Here is a 17,189-nt window from a genome sequence, read left to right on the forward strand (position 1 = left end):
CACAGTACTGTATTTTGTGATTCTGAATATTTATAAATTACAAGTTTAAGCTGAGTTTTTCATTTCCTATTAACCTACCCCTTATCTATCTTCGTACCTGTTTAGTATTTTTAATTGCCTATTTTCTTTAGATGTCTTGATCTTAATTCATATTTTGTAATAACACAACAAGAATGTTGATCCCACTTAAAACAATGTGTCCCTTATGGTTTTGTGTGCGCTGAATCCGAAAATGTATCTCTTTTCTTCGTATCCCGTAAGGTTTTTAAAATAAACTATGATTTCAGTTTTCGATAAGCACTCCCCCAGGAAACATCTGGCGCAGGTTGGGGGTTATAAACCAAAACAAAAGCTATTGCATTTTATGATTTTATTACATATTTCCGATTTCTTATGGTTGTTGACATGTTCTTTTGTACTTGTAATAAATAAACAGATATTGGTCAGTAAATTTCATAACTGTTAAAAGTGAGGTCTACGCAATGAAGGAACAAGGGTGTGGTTTTCGGTATTTAAATGTAAAATTTACCAGTTTGAGTGAAGGCAAAGTAAAAGAGGAGATTTTCATCGGTCCACAAATTCACAAAGTTATGGCTGACTCTTCGTTTGAGGAACAACAGAAAAAATGACATGGCGCGCTTTTAAAGATGTTTGCTCTAATTTCCTTGGAAATTCTAAGTCAGACAATTACATCAAACTTGTGGAAACCATGTTAAGTGCATATAAGAAAATGGGGTGTAATATGTCTCTCAAAACCCATTTCTTTCCTCCTAACCTTGGAGTGGTAAGTGACAAGTATGGGGAAAGATTTCATTAGGAAATATCTGAAATGAAAAGGCGATATAAAGAAAGATCATCTCCATAATGCTTGCAGACTATAGTCCGTTCTTTGTAAAAGACAGTCCTGGGTTTAGTTATAAACGGAAATCGTCCAGAAAATTCTTTTAAATGCCAAGTTCCAATTTCGAGATTTTTCTCACAATACGCAGCAAATATTTTATTGTTATTGTGTGTTTTTTTGTGTTTTAAACTATGTAACATCATTTTTGTATCCAGTACAAATATTTCAAGTATTATGAGGCATTTTGAATCCCCAGTGCGTTGTAATTTTATCAGTAGCAGTGAAAAATTAAAAAAGGAAGTTTTTTATAAAAAATTCATTTCACTTTCGCCGGAAAATGGTACGTAATGGGGAAATTTGGATTTTAAATTCAGATTTGGGACATACACATATTAGTAATATTGATCCATTTTTATTTCGGAGCAAGACAAAAAATAAAAATACGTTGTTCAGTGTAATTAATTTCCTTCCATTTGTTTAAAATTTCCTTTTAACTTCTTTTGAAACCTAAGTTCTGAAAATGTATTACCTATCTCTTTTTATATACTTAATGCTTTCTTATTTGTAATTAAATCTCAATGAAAGTGTAAATGAATAATAATACTAGTGTTGCTGGCAGACCATTGAAAAGCGATGCCTTGACAATTATTTATAATATTACGAAGTATTTGCAAGAATAAAAGGGTTTAGTTTGAAATATATTATTGAATCGACAGACAACTGAACTACTACAAGTGAACGGCTACTGACTCCGCTTCCCACATGAACTCACAGTGAATGTAGTATAACGTTCGCTTGCTGATGCTGCCCAGTCTGCTAATGTCACGTGGGTACTGCAAATTTCCAAAGTTGTTTTATAATTTGTAGACCTATAGTACTATCATAATTTCCTTTTCAAATTTTCAAGTGGATCGTGACGTACAAATATTGTGGCGTTATCACACTATTGTACTTGCCAAACTTAGACGACCCCAGCTCAGAGAAAGAAGTCAAAGAAGTCACGTCAACATGCCCTCGATGTTTATGTTATGCAGTTGGCCGCGTCCGATAATTGAATTGCTTTATAATAGTGTTGCCAAACATAGACGCCCTCAGCCCCTGTAGAGAGGTCAGCTAATCTTGCCGCAAGAGACAACTACTAACTTCTCTGTTAAAAAAAAAAAACATCGTACTTGTCTCAGCCCAGCGGCTGGACTAATTCAGAGTCATAATTTGACAACGCTGCATAACTAACAGGCATGCGCCGTATGATTTATTATGTTTTGGGTAAGGCACGAGTCAGCAGAGTGGTGTGAGTGAGGTCGTCTGAGTTTGGCGAGAACAATACATGGTGCAATTACATTTTGGCGTAAAATCATTTCAAAATGGTGAGATCGCATTGCGCCCAAAGCACCATGTAAGAAGAATGGAATTTATAGTGAACGCTATGACGTATTACACTTTTGTTTAAAATACCTACACAGTACGAAGCATGCGTTTAAAATAAAGAGATCTGAGTAGTGGACTTGTATGCGATACATACTTCCACAACAACTGAAACAGATGTATAACTTGACAAATTGCACCACAATCTATCTAACTGTGACAGTAACTCCTTGGTCTCTTTTGTGTGCAAGAGAATGTGCTTCAGCGAGAGATTAACGATGAAGTCGTACGTACGGCTTAGAACAAATAGCTTGTTAAGTGAATAACACATCCCTTTACAAGGGTAAACAGAAGCTGCCATCTCTTACGAAATACCTGACCGAAATTTTTTCTGCACCAATGCAAGATATGTCTGCTTATTGCAGAGTATCATATATGAAACGAAAATTAGATTATAGACTTCTTTCGAAATGATAGCTGTACGACAAATATTTGCTGATTTGAGTATTTTTGCTCATTTTATAGTACTTCTAAGACTATCACTTCTCCAAACGACACGACGTACACTATATATCACGTATTTACAATATTTTCTTCTCTTAGTGGATCATAATGCTTGTATGTTTCATTTTGTTGATTGTAATGCGACGTTTCAACAAACTTTATTATTACCACTGCAATGAGAGTTTAAATATCTTTCACATTAAAGTACTGGTTTTTCAAGCCGGAGAATCGCATTCAAGGCAGCGCAATTTTTTCACTTACATCACTATCACACTGCCACGCCATAGATTCATGCCATGTTGCTTTAGGAGCAATCGTGCCAACGCCGAATGCTGCAAAATGATCAATGTCTTCGGCATTTTACTTAAAAATGTATGCCCAAGAACAGTAGTCGGCATTTCTTGACTCACGAGTCAACACTTTAATACCCAAGCAGGATGGAGGGGTAAGACATGATCTCCCTCCCCTTAGCATCCCTTGTTCATTCACGGTTAAGCAGTTTGGTTTGGGTATCCTCCCCTCCCACCTTCTTCTTCGTTGTGTATTACGGGCTCTATTTTATATGATGTAATATTTGCCGACCACTGCTCTAGAGTTCAAAGTAATGACCAGCAAAGTCCCTTCGATAACTTTTATACAGGTAATTGGACAGACAGACAGAGATAGATAGATAGATAGATAGATAGATAGATAGATAGATAGATAGATAGATAGATAGATAGATAGATAGATAGATAGATAGATAGATAGATAGATAGATAGATAGATAGATAGACAGATAGACAGATAGACAGATAGACAGACAGACAGACAGACAGACAGACAGACAGACAGACAGACAGACAGACAGACAGACAGACAGACAGACAGACAGACAGACAGATAGATAGATAGATAGATAGATAGATAGATAGATAGATAGATAGATAGATAGATAGATAGATAGATAGATAGATAGATAGATAGATAGATAGATAGATAGATAGTGTATAAATTATGTAGGTACCGTAAATGGAAGGGAATGCTGATCTGTACACAGCAATGTGAAGGATTCAGCAGAACCGAATATGTTGTGAGACAATAAACCATATTCGTATAACTAAAAATATTCTGACGTACTGGGAATTTAAATGGAGCAAATCAAAGCAGCATACGAGTAACTATACTGTATTCACGATATGAACTGAACAAACGTAATATGACGTCATTAACAAGACGCGAGTAATGGGCAGTTAACACCTGTCCACCTTGTCGCCAAAGCAATTTTTAGCTGTAAGTGGAATGCGTGGTCCATAATTAATACGTGTTATCTTGGAAACGAGCTGCCTCGGGGAAGGTCAGTAGACTGCTAATGGGAACCACACAGATATCGCTACATTATTGGTGTGGAATGATTTCGTCTGCTCTATCCATATCATGATTAGGTTATTTTACAAGTTCATAATTGAAGTGAATTAGTTTGGTAAAGATGGTAGTTTTTATGTGTCACGGCTGGATGCTTTCGCTACAATCTTTTCGAAAGAAAGAGATTAAAAAAACTTGTTACGAACTCATTTTATTCAATGAATTCTCTTTTGTACATATATTCGTTAAAACTGTGCTTGATCATTAATATGAAAGGAAGACTTTGACTATACTCAGCTTCCGGGATTAGAGTCTCTATAACGAGAAAAAATTGCATGGTATAGCAATGTCAAGTGCCCCATGTTTTTCTGTCAGACAAAATTAACTTGTCACAGTGTGACATACTTTTAATTAGAATTTCTGTAAGTCTATTGAAAGAAATTTTCAACATACAAAAAGAAAATATTGTGGTAATTAACGTCTCGTGCTTTTATAAATACCAACTCCGCCATTGGACGTAAGAAAAGATATGCAACGGATCAATATGGGGTACCCTGAAATGTGTAATATGGATCACTTGTCGTTTCTTCTTTTATATTTTCTTTGGTCTGTTTATAATTCAATGCATTATTTTCAAAGCTTTCTTCTTACCGCGTTTCAAACGGGAAATTTAGACAGAGAAGCAAGCCCTTTCATTCGTTTTCTTCATCAGCTTTACAGACGATTGTGTTCTCTATTAAGCTTCCTGACGGAAACAAAGGGTAAAGAATAAACTAATATTCTTCAAGAAACTCTTGTCTTTTTACTCTCCGGAAGTCACTGCCTTCTAGTATGAAAAATCATCTTCTGATGTTATTGGAGTGGAGGAAATTTTACAATAAGAGTAGATATTAACCGAATAAGTTATTCGTATCGAATTCAACAAAAAGTGTCTCGGTTAAACAGATGTTGTATCAGGAAAACATTCTGATTGACACGACCAAGTTCGGCCATTTTAATCTTTCTGATTTCATTTGTTGTACAGATCTCGGATTTTATCTCTGCCTCTGTGCAACGTCACATTTGCGGTGGGGAAATGAGGAGAGAGGAGGGGAGGGGAGGAAAGTTGTAATGCTTTTCAATACGCTGACGCCCACGTTGTACGATAAGCCATTTGAAATTTAACGGCCACTGACCGGCAGAGATATAATCCGAGATCTGTACCTACATATGATATTTAACCTCACAATAATTAAAACTCTCAATTTAAGAATAATGAAGAATAGACAAACTGTGTGTTCTTTTCGTCAATGACTGAAGGTGTAATCGACTCACTAGAGGTGGAGAAAAAATAACGTAACGGTTATTTTGGAACAGGTCCTTGCTTGGAAATGTTCCAAAAAGTAACAGCATCTTAGAATATTACGTTCCAAAATAACAGTGTTGTTCTGAGCTGGTACTAAATACTTGCTGTTACAAAATACTCGTTTCACTTTGGAACTATGTATATTATGACAACGCCTGTTCAACAGAACGGAAGATGTTTGGCACTATTGGAAGAATTGAAAGTAGAACTGGGAATCCTTTCGTCGCACTGAAATAAATGTTGGAAACTAAAGTAAGAGATAAATAGTAAAGATACGAAGATCGTCTTTAAAAAATGTACGCATTATCTTGGAACTGATGTTATTGAGTATAGGATTCTATCAAACAATTATTAAAATAATGCCTGTGAATTTTATCGAGGGAGATGAAAATATATAGGTTATGTTTTATTTCCAAATATTTCACATTTTTAGTTTTATTACCAATTCTTGAAATTAAACTAAATTCTGTTAAAACATGACTGTATCGATGAAGTTCTTTTTTCTTTTTTTAAATACAACGGTAAATTTTAATATCTAATTACAATGAGATTATTACTCTTCATGACGGTATTAATATGAATTTTAGCACGGCCGAAATGATTATAACATTTATTTATTAATTTTTGGAGAAATTGAACACTATTGTGACCTTCCGCTAAACAGAAGAGGAAGAAGGTTTTATTTATCATTGGGATCCACTTCGATTTCGTGAGTAATTTACAAATAATTTAAAATTTCATTACATTTCCTACTTCGAACAAACCTGATCTACGAATTCAATTTAGCATTAGAAAAGATTTCTTTTCCACAAATTCACGTCTTGGCTCATTATGACATCATACTGCATCACATGGCATAAGGGAAATATGTGTTCATTTAGCGTCCTAAATACCACTGTTACATTACCTACTAGTAGTACGTACCTGTTCCAAAATATTACTGTTCCATCAGATACTAGTCATATGTGCATGTTCCAAGATACCACTGTGCACTGTGTAGTTACATATGGTACTGTTATGTCGGAACTGTTATTTGGAACCCAGTATTTCACGGAACTGGAAAAGTTGGAACTGTTACGAGAAAATAACAACTTTTCCCATCTCTATGATCCACAGCTCGTGTTCTTTTCAGACGAGGCGTGGTTCCACGTAAGCGGTCGTGTGAACAATCAAAACACTCGCTATTGGTGTTCTGAAAAACCATATTGTGTACAAGAAATCCTTCTTCATGATAAAAAAAGTTGGAGTTTGGTGTGCTGTTACCGCAAGACATAATCAGTTCGATTTTTTACTAGTAGAACACACTTTGTCTGCACTCTTTGTTAGACCAATTCGATCATCCCATTAATTTAATAAGTGAACCAAAATAAATCCTCAATCACACATTTTCATCAACTGCTTTATGGTAAAAGAATAGCTGACATATAACGTTTCATCAACTGCAATTTACTTATCGTTACTGATTATCAAATTTATATAACATAGGTAACAATTAAATGGCCTCACAACAGATAAACACACATTTTCAGACTTGGTACCTTCGTACTTCACGTTGATGTCTGTCCATAGATAAATTATATTGCTCCCTGGAAGTTTCAAGTCATTGATATATTTTATTAGAAGAAACACTCCGACATTTCTCAAGAAAGGAAAGAACCTCGGAAAATATTAATGGGATTACTAGAAACCTCAGTCATTCATATAATACGGCTAATAAATTACTGTGGACGATTACAGAGTACATTGTACGATAACAGATAACAGCTTTCTTTATAATCTAGAAACTTAACAAAATCGAAACGCAGTTCTAGAGACTTAAGTGTGCAATGCCACAAGTGTTTCCCAGACCTATCCTTATCATATCAACTAAGACGACGGCGAGATCTGGGAAGATCAAGACGACACTGGAAAAAACAGGATCATCTTGTGAATAACGGGAAAAGGCGTTAAGCGCTATATCAAAATTCGTCCATGATAATAATGTTTTCAAGTGTTACTAAGTTATTTCTAAGGTCTTGTAAAATTTACTGTCCTACTGACATTTGTAGTCGAAAGTATTTAATTTCTGGATATTTGACGCCAATAATACAACGTTCATTTAATATTACATTTTCAATTAATTTTTCTACATGTATATATACACAGTGTGCATGTGCGCGTGCGTGCAGCCAACGCTTTTTGCTGGATGAGTGGAAGAGAAAGCCTTACAGCCTTAACTCTGCCAGCAAAAATTAATTTTTATTATTATTATTATTATTATTATTATTATTATTATTATTATTATTATTATTCTGCGTCAATAGAAATTGAACTTCTCGTAAAGACAATATTCTTATTTACAGAGTTTTAATATTTAATTTTGGTCAGTTATCTAATTGTTCCGTGCACTTCAGGTCAACTTAACCCGTAATAAATTGTAACACTGTAGTGCTGTTTTTTCCAATAAATAAAAAGTGTGTTATTTTATCTACAGCAATCTCACTAGGGATCTTGATTTATCTAGAGAAAGTCAAAACTCGAGTGAGATTTAATTGACTACGATAAGAAGAAAGTATAAAAAGATTAGAAGAAATAAAGTACTGTAATACAATAAAATATTAATTGACTTACTGAAATATTAAACTGTTTTGAAAATGAATTATTGTACCATCTCATCATTACAAATATTCCGCTAGATGACAGTATATTTTATGATGAGCTTTTCTCTTATTACCAGGTGTGCCAACTATACAATCTGCATTAAACTTTATTGACGATTACTAGTCAAGAAGGCTTTAATTTTTATTAAAACAGTTCCATTTCACTTCAATTAGCAATATAATAGGGTATTAAACAATCTCTGATACGTGACTATCCATAATCTCATCCAGCAGAAACTATAACATAACCTAAATAATATGAACAAGCTAAATGATAGGAAAGTTTTAATTAAGGATGATTAAATAAACATGAATCATTTTGAAAGATACAATTATTGAAAGTACAATGTTGGCAAACAAAGAAACAAATGCTAGGGAGGTGATAAAACAAACAAATGCTAGTGAGGTGATAAAAATGATAGGGAGGTGATAAAAACAAATGCTAGGGAGGTGACAAGAATTGTGGAATAAGCAGCCATAATTGGTTGACACACGTTGTTCCGTACCGTTCTATTGGCCAAAAGTAGTATGACGTAGTAGAAGTGTAATAGTCTCCATAACAAGATAAGTTTGTCACTTATACTTTTACGTAGATACCTTATAAGAATAATAATTTTATTGCTGGTCCTAACTGTTCATTTAGGTGTCTACAAAATCAACTCGTCTTGTGGATAATTTTGTAGTGTAGAGATGAAACGACACAAACTTTAGCGGAAAATGTTACCAAAATTATTTCATTTCTGCGGAAAGATTAATTTATCCCCAGTTGATTAAGGGGTTAACATAATTTTTCGGCAACATAAAATTTTTCTGTCACAATAAATGTGTGTAAATGTCACCTAAATATTATTAAATATGAAAATAAAAGTAATATGCTGAATTGACCTATTGTCGACTAATGAATAGTTTATAGTTAGCTGCAATAGGCCTATACCTAGCGTTCCAAAATACTGTATATGGAATAGTGAAGGCTTTAGCTGAAGCTGACTCACCGCCCTTGTCCCTGGCCACCAGGTCGACCCCGCGCCGTAAGTGGACGCGCAGCTGGAAGAACGAATGTTGACGCAGGGACGACTCCCGTTTCCGGGTCATCTCGTCGCCCACCGCAGGCTGCAACACAAAATAAGAAGTAAATAACTTTTACAAGTGACCAACAGTCATGAGCACTATAGACTTGATGATGATGATTATAATGATGGAAAATGGTGGAATGTTGGCAGAGTAACCGAAAGAATCCGATATGATCTTCCGGAACACTGTCCTTTTTTAATATTACGTCCACTGAATTCGATATGTTTTGAGCCCATTTCTCCAAAGTGCACTGAATGAATATCAATAATTAAGTAGGTACTTAAGTAATAAACGTTCGTAGCAACTTATTAGTAGAACCAATGACGAACCATCTAGTTGATCAGACAACGGAAGACAAAATATAATAAATCTAAATACCTCCTCCTTGAAAGTGTTTTGAGTATTTTTTGTTAAACATCTTCTGTATTTTTAGGATACATTTACACCACGCCAGCAAATGATTGAAGATAAATCGTAATTTTGTGTCGAATGTTTACTATAATAATAATAATAATAATAATAATAATAATAATAATAATAATAATAATAATAATAATAATAATAATAATAAATAGATACCGGTAAATGACTTGTAGTGTGTGACATAGATGTCTACTTCACGGCTCCTGTTAGTGTTATAACAACGAAATTGAATAAGACACACAGATAAAGTGCATTTCATTTATAATATCTCTACAACAACATGCTTATTTTCACGAGATCAATTATTATTCCCAGTAAACACTGAAGATAATACGCAAGCAGCTGTGTTCTCCGAACATCTTATCTGAAGTATGTGACGTACAGATTTCAGTAAATAAACGAGATAGGATTTGGAGTTACTACGGAGCGAGGTGGCTCTTGCATTCCACATGGGATTCGTATTCGGAAAGTCCGTGATTCGATTCCCGGAACGACCAACCTGACTGTGATGTTTCTGTGGTTTTCCACAGTTACTTAGGCAAATACAGGGTTGGAATTTTCATTGCCAAGGTCTACTTCCCTTCCCCTCCAATATCGAAAAATAATTTAATTTCATATTATTCATCTTCATCTCATTACACAAACATATTAAGGTCAAGATGCATGTCTTCGTCCGCTTAGGTGGGGAGGGGGCGTCCTCTCCGCAACCGTTTTCCTGGGTTCCCAGACTTTCGCAATATTTCTGCCAGGATACATTCCTTAACAGCACTTCCAAGGACGTTTCAATACCTTGGAAGGGCCATAGGAATGGATCCTGTGCTGCTTAGTCACCTTGGCAGTATGAACTTAGGGTGGGGGGGTCACATGCGGCCGATGGACTGGTACACCTCATCCTCATTCCATACATTTGGAGTGCACAATAGGTCTCAGTATGGCCGACGTGCAAAGGGTCGTCCCTAACCTAGAGTTACTTTATTAGAACTACGTTCTTGCTGAAAATAAAACGCAATAAAATAGTAGCTTTGGTTATAACCTCACACTCAATCTTAGTGTGAAAGTAGACGAAAAGATAAACAAGTGTGTGGGTAACAATACAACTCACACTCAAAGCAACAAATCCGAAGGTTATGAACTAATAGTAATTCTTCTACTTCGTTAAGGACCACAAAACTGGAATCGAACAAAAATTCGAGTTAAACATATTGAAATGAGTGAGATGACGATTTTAAGATGTGACAGGATCTTACAAGCCGGTAAAAAAATGAGATTATCCGAGAATAAAATATCTTATGGGGGACACAGCATATCAGCTGTTCCCGAATGTTGTTTATATCGAAGACCTCTTCCAGCAGCAGAAGAATTCGGCGGACAGTTATTCAATAAGGTATCATATCAAAATATATATCAAAATTTTAAACACATACAATTAAAGGAAAAATTGGATACAAATAATACTATGCATGGAAATAATTGTAAATCTCACAAAGTTCTGAGTTCGGTGACTTGAACATGCGCGTTTCTTGAAGCACGAAAAATGTCCAGTCTGTACTCTATTTCACACTATGTAGCATGGAGCATATTTACTGTGACTATATGGAGATTTTTGAAGCCACAAATTCGCACATTGTGGCGATTGACTTTTTTCGAAAGAAAAAGTTATATGCGATAAAAAAGTTTTCGTCATCAGCAATGCGATCCAACATACCGATTTCAAATGATTTACGCTTTGGTCGGTCGTGTGGTTTGATTTCCTGGAAAATTTGTACCATGTGGGCGTGAAAAAGTAAACGTTGGTGAAGAATTTTGTGTACCATTGACTGTTTCATTAAACGTTCTCTCACTGCCTGTCTCATTGACTTCTTTGGACTTCTCTCCGACGATCTCCGCACTTCATAGCCTCTTCCTGGATACCAGGATTCCCGCCCCCGTCTCCTTTCAACACACTACCGTTGGCCAAAAACATACAATTCCACTCCTTGATACTCTTAAATGTCGGCAGGTCCTTACTGTACTCACGACGGAAGTTTCTTTGCACTTGAACGAAGGTTGGTTTCACGAGATAACGAATGGCCTATAACTGCCAGTTAATCCATTCTACGTTTAACACCGCTGTTCGATGCGAAATTTAAAGTCTTGCATACTTTTTATCCAAAACTGGTAGTTTCATCAGTTTCATTTCTGTGGTATTAGATTTTCTTTCTCGGTAATAATGATATTTTACAGCAAAAGCAATCTCTTTATTGTGTCTGTCAGTCGCAAAATAATATAGTGTTTTTGCTGTACAGAACATGAACTTCAGCTAAGAAAAATTAAAGATACTTTCCAACATATTTAGAATGGTTTGTTCTTAAATTTCGGGGCATTTCTTTCAGCTTTCATGCATTCATTATGTATGGAAGCTTGAATATCGCCTTTCGGACCATAATAAATTACACTTTAATTTCTATCATCACATTTATATCTCATTTAATTTCACGTTTATATCATTAATAACTCTTTCAAAGCACTGAACCTTACATTTACCACAAGAATGAGTTTCTAGTACGACTTTCACACACTTATTACTTCATTCGTCATATTCTTGATCACATAACCGATTGGCCATCCCCATATTAAAAACGGTAACGTGTGGAAGAAAACAACCACGAGAATCGTCACCGTCGATTAGAAACAACCGTTAGATGGAAGTACAGTTGCTCCATGCAATTCAAATGAGAATTATAATGTGACTCTTATTGCAATAGCTAGCAGCATAGTGAAATTGATAAAAATTGTTGCTGTCAAAGCCTATAAGGATGAGCAATCTGTCATTATGTGATCTGAGGTCATATTAATACAACTGGAACAGCTTTTGACTTATCGAATGAAGCTTGAATGAGGCACACTATGTCAGGTCATTTAGCCAACCCCATGTAAACACAGGGACAAGAAATTTCATAAAGTCAGAGACGGTTTGTATTGGAGATGGAATTTATACTGGTAGTAGAGACGAAGATAAGAAAAAGATAAGATCAAATCTAACCGACACTTCTGTTTGATGCACATAAATGACATCTAGAGTCATCATTCATAAATAAAGTCGATATTTCTGCCTGCGTAGACGGATTGTCGCCGTAATATGAAACAATAATAACTTTCATGTATTGGACAGATTATACAACCGGCCTACTGTAATAAATTTATAAGGCTTTCGGAAAAAGAATCGCGTTTCGCAAGCCACTGTTGGCTCACTACATCAAATCTTAGCCGAATAAAGTATAGGAGAACAACTTAGAAAACTCCCTTGGCCTGCGCATGCGTCAATCTTAAAGAGTCACACAATATACTATTCACCGCCTCCTTCCTAATTGTCAGCCAATAGTAGCCCGTACTGATATCAGTGATGCATCAGATGACTTGTCAATCAGTAGTGGTAATGGTTCAGATTAATGGAGAAAAAACTCCGACTCCGCCTCCAGCACAGTGGTAAGGTTTAGTAACATCCTACAACGGAGTTTCCCAGTTTTTAACCTATAGTTGGGAAATCTTACCGAAATAGATGTAAGTTACGGCTATGTGGAACGCCTCTTTAGTGTAGCAGTTAAGATACCTGACTTTGAGTCAAATATTCTGTTTTAGTTTCTTGGCTGTAGCCAAGAAATTTTTCAAGTGAATAATTTCAAGGGAAAAATTGTTCCGTGGCCGGGTATCGATCCCGTGACCATTGGCTTAGAGCACCAACACTCTACCGACTGAGCTACACAGGAACTACATCCGACACCGTCTCAATTTTTGCCTTTATATCCATACACCTCAAGTGGGCTAACCAGACGCCAGAAACCCATCTTTGAGTGCATACAAACTCTGTGTGACTTGAATTGTGGTTTTCTATTAACGTATCTACAGTAACGTATACCTATATTATGCAAATTCGGATTTCAGATAAAGCTCCCTATAAAGCAGACTTGAATAATTTCAAGGGAAAAATTGTTCCTGGGGCAGGTATCGATCCCGGGACCTTTGGCTAAGCGCACAAACGCTCTACCGACTGAGTTACCCAGGAACTACACCCGACACTGTCTCAGTAGTGAATTAATTTTTTTTAACACAGCAGCAAATTATTTTTTTTAAATAACAGCAGTGAATTATTTTTTTTAAATCGCAGCAGCGAATCAAAATGTTTTAAGTCACAGCAGTGAATTAAAGTTTTTTAACTCACAGCAGCAAATTAAAAATTTTAATTTATAGCAATGAATTAATTTTTTTTTATTTACTCTCTCCTTGACAACGAATAAATCCATACATTCATTCATTTATAACTTCTTCACTAACAACACATTACAAAGAAAAGACTTAAATTTTAAATTAATTTTAGATACCAGCAATTAAATTTAGATGCAAGTAATAGATCAAATATTTTACAGCACACGAGAGTAAACAGATTCTATGCGATCGGCTTCGCCTCGGGCGCTAGACTTTTCATTCGCTAATAGCCTATAATCTATTTTTACTTTCTTATATTATAAAATACTGTCCTGTATCCCTTCGATATTGTATTTTCCTTCAAGTTAGTTTTAGTTTTGTTTGCGATTACTGCAGCCAATGATATACTAAAAATTTATGGGGACTACAGAGAGTCGCCTCTAGATGTTCCACTTTTAACTTTCCATCGAAGTACTGTATATTATACTCTCTGAATTTTCTAGTAATTTTTTTTTTGTGTAGCCATGCTCTACTGAAGCCAGTAGTTAGGTACTTTATCGTTTGGGTGCAGCTTTCCAATTCAAAATGAAATCTACTTCTTCTCCAGTAACCGCAGTCTACATCACTTCCTCCTTGTTTTGTTTTTAACTCATACGTTTCTCTCGTTCCAATCTGTACTTCCATTGTGTTCTGACTTTTCACATATATCACTCTAGAATGCTTCAATATCTTGCATGGAGTGCAGTCTTCCTACTGTAGCTGTTTTACTGTTAGGGGTTTATATAATTTTGTAAGGATCCTCTCTGAAAAGTGTATTTTGGAAAATTCTTTATGCTTTCTTTCATATCTACATATTGTATATGGGAATACTGTACTTTTTATTTCACAGAAATTATTTTGGTTTAATGAAATGCGTTTATTATAGGGTAAAGGTTGGTAATATTGTGATAGTTACAATTTACAATTTTACTGAGCGAGAGGAAAATCGGATTTTTGCGTCAACGTATTAAGGGAGTGTGCTTGGATAAGTTTCTGCACAAAACCGATCCTTCTCTAGCTCAGTAAAATTGTAATAAATTCTCAAAAAGAACTTACACAATATTACCAATTTCCAAGATATATTTTCTATTTACAGCACTCTGAGTTTTTTCCTCTCGCTTTATTTATTATTTAATTCAGGTATAGTTCTGGAAAAGTATTTTTTAATATTTATCTTTTCCAAATATGAGTATTATATGTAACAGTTCTTGCAGCTGCATAAATTACACTACAATTTTTAAAATTAGTTATTTTAAGACGCTTTATCAACTGCCATGGTTCTCTAGCGTCTGAGTGAGATTAAGTTGATAATGCTAGCGAGATGGATCTAGGGCCAAAGTTACCCAGCATTTGCTCTTAATGGGTTGAGGGAAAATCCCGGAAAAAACCTCAAAATCTCTACCAAGTAATTTGTCTCCCTGCAGATCCGGAGTTGCGTTCGGGTGTGGGTTCGATTCCCGCTTGGGCTGATTACTTGTTTGGGTTTTTTCTGAGATTTTTCCCAACCATTAGGCAAATGTCAGATAATCTATGGCGAATCCTCGGCCTCATCTCGCAAAATATCATCTCACTACCACCAAACCCACCGACGCTAAATAACCTCGTAGTTGATATAGCGTCGTTAAATAACCAAGTAAAATTAAAAAAAAAAAATACAAATAACAAATTTGTTCAATCAGAATTTGGACCCGGGGCCGCTAGTTTCACGGTCAGACGTGTTGACCGTTACTGTACTGTACTCTTAAGTTATCTAATGAATTTCGACTTTAATGTCCTCGATAAATCTCACATTGAATCATTACTATCTTCAACTGGGAAATCAACTGTCTTCATATATTGGAAGTAATTTTTGACGATTTTTTTTATTAAGTACGGTACTAATTCTACTTTATAATGAATTTTCTTCATTTAATTATTCAGCTTCCTCTAGTTATTTCTTTATTCCAAATTTTCATTTTTCTACACAGTATTCACTATACTTTTCATTTATTTCACTTACTTCTGTATTTGAATAACAGTTCTGACACCATGCTGAAATTCTTGTATGTTAATTTCAGGAAAAATAGCCTATGTGCTTTCAGCTTCCATCTAATCTGATTTTCAATATTCTTTGAAGAGATAAAAAGCCATGAGTGTTTCTTATAAACTCTCCAGAAATCACAGCCTGTAGTTTTCTTCTGTTTAATTATTTACGCCTAGGCCTATTTGTCTTTCTATAGAAATAATACAATAATACCATAGTCTACTATATACAGTCACGAAGCTTGAGTTGTGAGGGTGCTAGGAACAATTGACTGTGACGGTACTATTTCGCATTGTTTGTAATGAGGCGATATTAGCGATCCTAATGGTTAGCAACTATCTATGGATGCATATTTACTACGTATTGAGCTTCGTGACTGTATATACTAGACTGTGACAATACTTCAATGTTCTCTCTTCTTCACATTTGTATTTTCCTTATATAGTTATCCTCAACCCCTTTTGATAATAAAATTCTTTACTTGATGCAACTGCACGTTGCATTTTCTCGTCGTAGTTGTATTTGGAGTGGAATGCTCAGCACCATTAATATTCTCAGTGCAAGCATCCACTTGAAGATGTGGCTTCTGATTATTTCCAGTGATGAGGGTTGGGTTTACATTGTTAGTTCTCCCATTCTAATTCTCATTTCTTCCACGAGTACCTAAGGAATGGCTGTTCCATTGTGGAGTTACCACAATAAGACTTCATACAAATATGAGCTTCAGATACCAATGACTCCAGATCATGATTTTTCATCCGCTGCCATTCATATCTTCAGTACGGTGAACTCCTTGGGATTTCTTTTTATAAATCTACTTCTCTAAATCAGTAGTTCCCTGAGGAGATTCGCGAGTATATTTACAAATTAAAACAGAACATTTATGTAGTATTGAGAAACATATACGACGTTGAACACAAAAATAAAAAATGGTTTAGTATTTACAAAGTAAAAATAATAATTAATGCGATACATGTGCCTGTTTTACAGAAAACACCTCCTCAAATTCGGACTTTATATTCGATAAATGAGGGGGTCGGAAGCAAAGGGGTACAAGTAACCTTTCTAAAAACATGAGTTAGGTGCAACCAGAGCAAGCTAAAACATTAAAAATGTTAGTGGCAAAGGGATACATCTTTTAACCACATCATATACTAAAACTGAAATAAAAAAACGGAATTTACGAAATCTTAAGTACTTTCAACCACATTTTCTCAAAATAACTTAAGTGCACTTATAGGCTATTTGCCTCTCACCCCCTCAAATATACAGTGATATTTTCAATTTCAAAGGCATTTTTCGCCTTCTTTTGTTTCGAAGATAATCATAGATTAGAAACTTGTTTTGCATAAATACGAGTTTGCAAATGTTGTAAAAAATTTAAGCTTTTCTTTTGCAAGCTCAAGATATTCT

At 35.2% G+C, this 17,189-nt stretch overlaps 1 protein-coding gene across 5 annotated transcripts in view; it reads right to left on the reverse strand.

The window, feature by feature from the left end:
* Mctp (multiple C2 domain and transmembrane region protein) overlaps positions 1 to 17,189 on the reverse strand; it is a 1,238,231-nt gene that overhangs the window by 433,172 nt on the left and 787,870 nt on the right. For all 5 annotated transcript variants that reach the window (XM_069826339.1, XM_069826342.1, XM_069826343.1 and 2 more), the window contains one exon: positions 9,031 to 9,148. In XM_069826339.1, coding sequence (XP_069682440.1) covers positions 9,031 to 9,148 — 118 coding nt within the window. The remainder of the gene's footprint in view (positions 1 to 9,030; positions 9,149 to 17,189) is intronic.

Source organism: Periplaneta americana, chromosome 5 (genome assembly GCF_040183065.1).
Source record: "Periplaneta americana isolate PAMFEO1 chromosome 5, P.americana_PAMFEO1_priV1, whole genome shotgun sequence".
NCBI classification, from domain to species: domain Eukaryota; kingdom Metazoa; phylum Arthropoda; class Insecta; order Blattodea; family Blattidae; genus Periplaneta; species Periplaneta americana.